The sequence below is a fragment of the Pelmatolapia mariae genome, unplaced genomic scaffold, assembly GCF_036321145.2.
Source record: "Pelmatolapia mariae isolate MD_Pm_ZW unplaced genomic scaffold, Pm_UMD_F_2 NODE_ptg000300l+_length_25006_cov_1, whole genome shotgun sequence".
In the NCBI taxonomy this organism is placed as follows: Eukaryota; Metazoa; Chordata; class Actinopteri; order Cichliformes; family Cichlidae; genus Pelmatolapia; species Pelmatolapia mariae.
In genome coordinates, this window is record NW_027051990.1 from 15,866 (window position 1) to 25,006 (window position 9,141).

The 9,141-nt window shown below is 36.6% G+C and overlaps 1 protein-coding gene across 1 annotated transcript; it reads left to right on the forward strand.

Annotated features, from left to right (window-relative positions):
- The first annotated feature begins 7,204 nt into the window (after positions 1 to 7,204).
- si:ch211-132e22.4 (uncharacterized) lies at positions 7,205 to 7,914 on the forward strand. The gene is made up of 2 exons (XM_063468228.1): positions 7,205 to 7,277; positions 7,400 to 7,914. The coding sequence occupies exons 1-2, from the start codon at positions 7,237 to 7,239 to the stop codon at positions 7,908 to 7,910; spliced, it is 552 nt and encodes a 183-aa protein (XP_063324298.1). The 5' UTR covers positions 7,205 to 7,236; the 3' UTR covers positions 7,911 to 7,914.
- Positions 7,915 to 9,141: the final 1,227 nt, after the last annotated feature.

The window sequence follows — 9,141 nt, forward strand, 5'->3', positions numbered from 1 at the left end:
GACCAATTCCCAGTTTTTACATGATCAAAATTATTAACAAAAGGCTTCAATAAACAGAAAATGTGTGCTGACAAAAGACAAGAGAGCAGTGCACAAAAAGATATTTGAGCTCGACGCTTTAATGGGTTTAGCCTAAGTCAGCACTCCGCACTGTATAGGTAGTACAAGCACACCTGAAAACACTGACCAGCTAACAGCTTTAAGCATTTGGGCACAACCTCGGTAGTTCACCGATTCACCTGTTGCAAACGTCCAACTTTCTATCAAGTCTCATAAATCCATCGGCAACTATTACCTAACTAGTCTTTTGAGTCTCCACATTCATAGATATTGATATTTTGTCTTAGCATTTGAATGAAAATAACCTGGCTGGGTAGCTTAAAAGTCAAAACAAACAGTAATAAGAACGCATTTCTGACTTCTCTCGAATAAGTGAAAAAACACTTACCTTCAGACTGATTAGCTGGTGTCAATCCAACTTTAATGTTTCCCATGTCAGTCCGTTTTAGGGAAAAAGTGTTAAGTTTAGTTGTTTCATTTACTTTTGAGATACTCCCTCATGGACGAGCAATTTGGAGTCTAGCAGAGTTGTCACGAATAGCATACGATCTTCAGATATAATCCAATCAACCGTGCATTTAACCTGACTGAACTCCATCCAGTTACCTCTGACTACTTCTAAGTTGCACATGTTAACGGTCCGTAAATTATCTCTGTTGTTCTTCCACCATCTCATCATCACTCTGAAAAGCTAAGAAAAGCAGATCAATATTTTCTTCTTGTTGTTATTTAATGGTGGTTGGCAACCAGCGAAAGGAGCATTAGCCGCCTCGATCAATATCTTCTGTCCGCCATTGTTGTTTTGGAAATGTGCGCCATACGTCACGTTGTACGTCAGGTAAAGGTGTGGTCTCGACTATTGCTCTCCCATTGGAATGTGTAACCAGTGCTACACACACCTGTCGCATAACACGCTTTAAAAACGTAACATTCGCTTTAAAAACACAACCCAGCGCGCTAAACATGAACAAACAAAAACACCCGTGTTACATTATCATGTATATCCAGGACATCTCTTCTGAACCAAGATGAAGTGGTGCTACAAGGAGACTGCATTTTATAGCAGTCTGGCCTGCCACAAAATGCACCGCTAAAATACAGTTTCTGCTTGTCCCAGAATTTATTAAATTTGAGAGTGAAGTTGTAGGACTGATGCTGGTTAGTGGTGTAGGTTTCATGGATGTGACACCTGAACTTGTGTAAAATGACCACCAGAGCATATTCCGAGACTTCTGGTTAGTTCACTGTAGTTAGGCAGAGGTGTCTTAAAAGTACCACCTTATACAGAAAAAAAGAAGTTCCAGTATAAAAAACAATAAGAAGAGAAAAAAGCTACACCCTGCTAAATGAAGTAACTTTTAAACATTACTCTAAATGTAACATATAGAAAGGAAATCAGTCTAAGTATACGTTACCTAGTAAGTATATTACTAATGCTTCTTGGGGACTACATTGGCCCCCGTTTTAGTATATAGAAGTATACTTGAAATGAACTTTTAGATGTACTTTTTGTTCACTATAACTGTACTAGCATAATGTCCTTTCCAGTCTATAAGAGTATACTTAAAATATACTCTACTCTAACACAATACTAAACTTACAAGTATACTATTGATTTACTTTTTAGTTTATATTTGGCTTACTTCTGGTTGAAACATAGTAATTAAAATCCAGTTGAAACATATTTTTCACATGTAACAAATCACTCCATTCCCCAGACAGTCAGATAGTAGTTCCAACTATCAGAAGGCTTCCTTTGCAGAGAACTACACTCATAGTTCACGTACCAGAATTATATTGCAAACAGGTGAGAAAATGATTTGAGAGTTGAGGTTTATTAACTATTAACCCTTTTCACTTACAGTTTAAACATTTTTTTTATCCCACTTACTCTGTTCAGAAGGTAAAAGACATTACACAAGAATTTGTGACAAATTCTTGTTTAAAACATCAATTATTTGTTTCATAGTTGTTTTAATTTTACAGTTAAAGCATTGCAATGCTTGCTGGGTATTTCGTTGTACTTCTTAGTATACTTCAGTTATACTTCAAATACTTCAAATAGTGTAGCTGCAACTTACTCAAGTTAAAAATGATGCTGAATATTGTAGTTTACATGTGATACTACTCTCACAATGAATTGCATTTTATGGTAATACACTCTGAATGAGGATTTATGTAATTACTCTTAGATCTACAGTAGAAAACAACAGAAATCCCAATTGTGTAATAGTATAATCTCAGTAACATCACCAATTGTTACATTTGCTGTATTTAACAGCTGTTTCCATGAGTACGGTGAGTTACCGTAAAAATAATGTAATCTCATGGAATTTTCCCACAATTACTTGCAAATTACAGTACTAAACTGCAAACATCCTTTAGAGTTTTTTACTGTTGGTTTTGCAGTACTAAGCTATGGAAATTACTGCAAAGGCTAACAGTGTACAAACTTGTGATCAGGAATTCTTTCAGTTTTTTGCAGAGAGTTATTTACCATAAAGTAATTCAGAGTGATTCATACCAGAGAAACCAGAGAGGATAATATATTTTTAAATGTATAACTTTCTACAGGACTGAATATAATATCTATATTCAGTCCTGTACATATAATATAATGGACTCTATTATTAAATGAAAAGAGGCTATACCAGGTTATAGACTGCTCTGAAGATTTAAACAGTTTTAGATCCATTACACTCAGTCTCATGTTAAAGCACAGATTTCCACTGGTCTAATGTCAATTCCTTGTGTTTCTTGCCCCAAACAATCCCTTCTGGTTTCTCAGCAGCTATTTGACCATAAAGGTCTGATTCGCACAGTCTCCTCTGGACTGGAGCCAGAATTGAAAACTTGGAGGGGAAAGGGAATCAGAGGGCACGGGAATTTTTGAAAACATGACAAGGGACTGAGGAAAAATGATGTGCCATATGTAACAAGAAATGGAGCCAAGAAGCAGACCACCCAGACACACATCAGTCACAGTGAAAAGGTTTATTTAAAGTAAGAAAACAACACACAATTTTAAGCATGGGAACGAGCAGACAGAAATTCTCAGGCAATCTAGGGAGAGACGACAGTGAGAGCATACTGCTTATAAACTGAAACCCCACCCTCCCATCTGCCAGAGTTAAAGGGAGAAAAGAGGGGGGTCAAATTAGGCAGGGTGACAAAAAATTTGACATTTATAGATGTATACATGCACACAATTGTACAGGCAGCTATTGTCCATCTTTCCATTTGTCAATAAATGTCAGAAATGGTTGTCAGGTAGTGTAGAAGCTGGACATAGATCCTTTGAGGGAGCATCTCGTCTTTTCCAGTTTAAAATACTGCATAACGTCTGTGATCCATTGTGACCATGAAGGAGGCGAGGAGCCTCCAATGTAACAGCACAAGGCCACGTCCACACTAATAAGTTTTCGTTTGAAAACACTTCTTTTTCTCTCCGTTTTGGCCTTCCGTCCACACTGAGATGGTGTTTTCAGTCAAGGAAAACAAGCAGATTCCAAGCGGATACATCTGAAAACGCTGTTTTTGCATCGCAGTGTGGACAGCAAAGCCGGAGCCTTTTCGAAAACGATGACGTATGTTGGTCATGTGATGCACTCATGTGACCAATTAAACTAAGATAGCAGAGGGCAGTTTTGTTTGCTCTCGATTTTGACAGCCCTATTAAAGATTACCCATATGGAAAAGAAATAGTAAAAACTTATATGATTTACTCATGAAAGTGGCCACTTTCTCATTACTTTCATATATTGTTTTAGTCAGTATCCAAAACATACAAGTTTCATTTTATAATTTTTCAAGGGATCTTATATCTGTTTTCACTCTTGTATGCTTTTCATACAAGTTTCACACAAGACAGATACAAACTTTGTAAGATTTATATATATCTTTTCCATATGGGTAATATCAATCTGTACATGCTCCAGATAGCTTTACTTCAAATTCTTTAATTCTCACTCACTTTTGCAACTTTGTACTTTTGTGTTAATCGCAGCAACAACTCCACCTCATTGTTAGTCCATTTAAAAAACTCGGTGCTCTCCCTCAACATTTTGCCGCAGCGTTCCAAAGAGCCGGAAAGTAAATAAGCAGCACACAGAAATGAGGCAGGTTGAATCGTCTTGCATTTCACGCGTGCGCAGTACTGGAACGTACGCGTTTTCGGCCATTTGAATGTGGACGCACAACTCTGTGAAAACGACCGAAAATGATAGTGTGGACGCGGAGCGTCTTCAGACGTGTACACCATTTTCAGATTTATCCGGGCTAGTGTGGATGTAGCCCAAGTCTACTAGCTAACAGAGTACAAAAGGCCATCATTTTCAACTTATGTTTGTTCAGATGCCTCCCCTGTGGGACAGCACAGTCTTAGAAGGGATGTGTTAAAATTGAAAAACATTTACATTTTGGCAAAATTTAGCATCAAAGTTAGACAAATTTGTACCTTGGGTTTAAATACAGCTTATTAGTATCAAAGCTTATCATTATATGTAAAGACTGAAAATCAGAAATTTCAGCCAATGTAATCAATTCATATTTGTTTGAGCTTTCCACTGCTAGTCAGCGAAGAAGTTGACTCTCAGAATCCTCACAAACACGAAGACAGACTCATTAAGTGACTGTGGCAAGATATGAATGACTTCACCAAAAAAGGCTCTTCTCTAAAGTCTCTTCTTAGTGCCAAAACAGAACCAGTTCTATAAGTCTGGCCGTACACATCAATACTGTTGGACACAAAAATAGTACTAGTCAGATAAAGTTCTTGTTTAAGGGTTAACCTCAAGTTGCCCAACAAGATATCTGCTTTTTCAATGACCCACACTAACTAGATAGGCATTGAACACATCCATTTTCTTAGCTAGATTATCACTGTGCTTATAGTGATACATGTGTTGAACCTGATGTTTAAAAGCCAATGTTTTTGACACATTTTTGAAGTTACAAGCTGAAGGTGCTAGTCTTTTAAATGGATTGTGCTTGGCTTCAAATTGCATGCACCAAAGAGGTGCATGACACCTCTTTTAGTCAGAGGTCCAAACAAAACCATCATCCTTGGATAATGTATCATAAAATGATGTTTCGGAATAAGATTTGTGGCATATAGCTGTTTCAAAAGAGTATCATGCTCTATTATCAGTTCTTATAACAACTGGTGCAAAGATGATACTGCATATCTGCCTCTGCAAAATCAATAAATGTCAATGTTGACTTTTTCGGTCTACACAATCTCCCAACAAAAAAGGCAAGACCAGTAAAAGGCACCACATTTGAGATGCCATGTTTTTAACGTCTCCATATCTATATTGAAAACTGGAAATTCTCTCATTTAGCTGTTCCAAAGTCATCAGCTTCTCCTCATAAATGAAATTGCAATGCATTAATTTAACCTGTAAAGGGGCTACACCATCAAGTATATCATGCATGATATCAACACTTATGTTTTCTGTTACATGAAAATATTGAAGGTTATTCAGTCAGGAGTCCTCTTTTACGCCAGTTTTGCTGGGTTTGTTTAGGCTACCAAATGATCCTGGGAAGCAATCCATATGTGAGGATACAAAGTTTTCTAGTTGTAAATATATTAAAAAAAAATGATTTGGGTATGGAAAACCTGTTTACCAGCTGCTCGAAAGAGGCAAATTTGTTGCTTATATAAAGGTCTTGTATTGACAGAATACCATTTTTACACCAAACCTGCACTACATGGATAATTCAAAGAGCAAAAGAAATGAATCTAGGTCTGTGTATATTCATGAATTCATGCTGAAGTTGAATAAACTGTGTTTAAATGTATACATTCATGTCCACCTGTTGGCAGCTATGCAGGGTATTTTAATTATTTAAAAAAAACTTCATGGTAAGTTAGCTGTTTGAGTGAGTCCTCATATTCATGTCTTGTTTCCCACTTTGTTTGGAGAAAGGGAGCCTGCTCAGCGGTGGGTACAAGTGTTGTTTATTTGACATATTAAGTGGAATTATTATATTTAAAATTAGAATTCAGTAGAACTTCAAACTAGGCACTGGGTAACAGATTAACTGAGTGTACTCTCCAAAGAGTGTGTGTGTGTGTGTGTGTGTGTTGGGGGGGGAGGGGGGGGGGGGTGGAGCATATAATACACCCCAGGCAATTTCCTTGTTTTCATTCACTCTAAAAATTAAGGCAGTGAATTGAATCTTTATAGTCTCATTTTACCAACTAGCTGAGCTGAAGGTGGCCCTGAAGCAAGTAAGTAGATGAAAACCTTATATTCTGTTTTTATAATGTTACCACAAAGAGGTTTTTATATAGTGGTAACTCCAATATATAATTGTCTATATTCAATTACCAGTCGAGTAGGTTTACCTAGCTAGTAGATATAATCCTGCCTCCAATAACTTTAGAACATAACTGAGACACTTCAAGTTTATACTTTTTAGCACCTAATGGATAAAATGTTCATGTTACATTGTTAAGTATTACAGTCACATTACAGAAAAAAATTACTTGGATAATATATGATATTTTTGTATAAGTACTACTAAAGTATTTTTGGACAGTGAATTTAAATAGGTATAAAACTGAGGTCTGACGTCGCGTGAGCCAGTGTATTTTAATTTGAGTAAACAAGTTTTGAAGGACCATTATATTTTTATCACTTATTTTTGTTTTTATCAGTTAAGCATATAAACTTTGCATCTTTTCCAATGCTTCTGTCTAGAATTTAATGGCTACAAAAGAACATTTTTAACCTTCAGACTTTTCACAGCATGCTATTCCATTAACAGGTTATTTTCTGAAGAAAAGAACAGATATTTCTTTTACAGCAACTCCACCACACACAAAGTTAGATAAAGATGGAGAGTTTTGATGTGGTGATGTGGATGGACATTACTGTCTGCCCTCTTCTGACTATATTGCTCATCCTTTGGCTTTGTTTTGTGGTATGTAAGAAATTATTGGGATTGCTTTCTTTCTGTGCCTCACTCTATGTTTCATTGCGTTAATGTGACTATAATTAATTTTTCCTACAGGTACGAAGGGAGCAGGTTCTGGTCACCTACTACACAAATCTCTTATTCTCCAATCTAACCCAGTTCAGTGGAATGATCTTTTGGAAGTCAAAAAAAGGCCATGAATATTACCCAGCTGAATTTATTTTTACTGCTATTTACCTCTTTGGTGTGATGGCTAATCTTGAGTTCAAGATGTGCATTGCTGCTGAAAGGTATCTGTCTGTCTCTTTGTGTATTTACATGTCTCTGAGCATTATATTATACTCTAAAGAGTCCTTAAACAGAGAAATGTTCCCTGTGATATGAATGCATGTCTGTCTGTTTTGTGTTTCAGGTGTTTCCTCATCACCTGCCCACAGCTGAACTGCATCAGACAAGCTAAAGGTTCTTTGCTGGTCTCTGTTCTGGTCTGGATCCTTTGTGTTATCACTGCACCTCTTTGCATAGTTTTGAACCAGCATTTTCTCATCACTATTTTGGTCTTCAACCTCTCACCTTTGTTCATCCTCAGTTTTGCTTGGACCCTCAGAGCTCTTTCTTCTGCCACATCAGTGCCCACAGACGAAAAACGAAGAGTTTTAGGAACTTTAGTTGTGTTGCTGCTTAACCACTTTCTCATGATCTTTCCCATGGCCGTTTGTTATACTTTAATATTTAAATATCACATGGGCTTTCCTGATAGTGCTTTCAGCTTATTTCTGCTCAGTCCTTTTATGGACTTGGTTCTGTTTGTTTTCATGCGTAAAGGGCCCATTGATAGATTGCTGGCACGTCTGTGTTGCTGCGGTATGGACAACACTGTAGGAGATCTCAGTGTCACACCAACAGTGACAACACCAGTGTGATAATCTGACACATGAGGCTTGATGTAAACAAAAATAAAAGGAGAAAGAAACGTGCAGGAAACAGTGGGAGAGATTAGAAATGATGAAGAAACAAACAAAAACCATCCTTTAATAAACCATGAAATGAAATTCAGGTCTAGGTTTTCAGTGGTTATTCTCTCAGTGGAAGCTCTGCTTTTGTTAATAGTGTTTCATACTACGTATCCACATTGTTTTTATCTGCAATATTTTATTTTTTATATACAACATGCATTATGTGATGTCCCTTTGTAAATTTGGCTCTTTTTTCTATTAAACAATTTCTCTCCTCAAAGGTCACATATTTATTTTCTTGACAGCTTTCGTTTACCTTCATGATATTTGCAGGATTTGATTGTGGATGCAAATATGATTATATCACAAAAACTTTGTAATTTTATGTTTTATATTCATTATTAACTTCACATGGAGGGTAAGAAAAGTCAGTTTTTTCATTTAGCCTATTGTTTGCTGGGTTCTTTTTAAATCATTTCCAGTCCTGTCCTCTTAACCTTAGATGCCAGTGCTTTATCAAGCTCTGTTTTAGCCTTGCAGCTATACAAATAAAGTGTATTAGGCCAGTGTTAAGCTGATGGGCGTTTAACTTATCAGTTGTTAGGGCTGAGTTTTCTGATGGCTGGGATGATGTCTCTGGAAATGTGACACAAAGCTGAGCAGCAGAAGAAACCACATGGTGCCTTCCTGAAAACACGACATCAGAAGACTACCAACAAAAAGGAGTCTATACTACTATGTGCATTTTATAAATTTAAGGTTTTCCTACTTAATATTCAGTTTTTGTTGTTTCTGTTGAAACCTTCAGTCTGTTTCAAAGAGAGTATGTGCTCTCACAGTTTGCCTCAGGTATAAGGGGTTATATGATTGTTGTTGTTTTCTCTGTAAAAAGAATGTTGCATTACATAGGTTAAGTTGTAGGGTCTTTACCTCAATTCACAGAAAAACTGCCTTGAACCAGTCTTCTCTGATTTGGTGCTATATAAATTAAATAAAATTTGCAAGCAGGATAAACCTACCCAATAGTATGACTGCGATTCTGATTATTATTAATTTAATACTCAAATGTACTCTCAAAAGGTTTAACACAATTGGGACTGCAGCTGAAAAGAGCTAAATTTTCTCTTGCACATCATATTTATGTTAAAGTGTACAAAATGTGATAATATGCTAGATCTTCTGTAGAACTATGATACTG

Coding starts and splice junctions, on each gene's coding strand:
- si:ch211-132e22.4 (XM_063468228.1), top strand. CDS start 7,237: ATGGCTAATCTTGAGTTCAAGATGTGCATTGCTGCTGAAAG. Junction 7,278..7,399: donor ATGTGCATTGCTGCTGAAAG/GTATCTGTCTGT, acceptor TTTGTGTTTCAG/GTGTTTCCTCATCACCTGCC.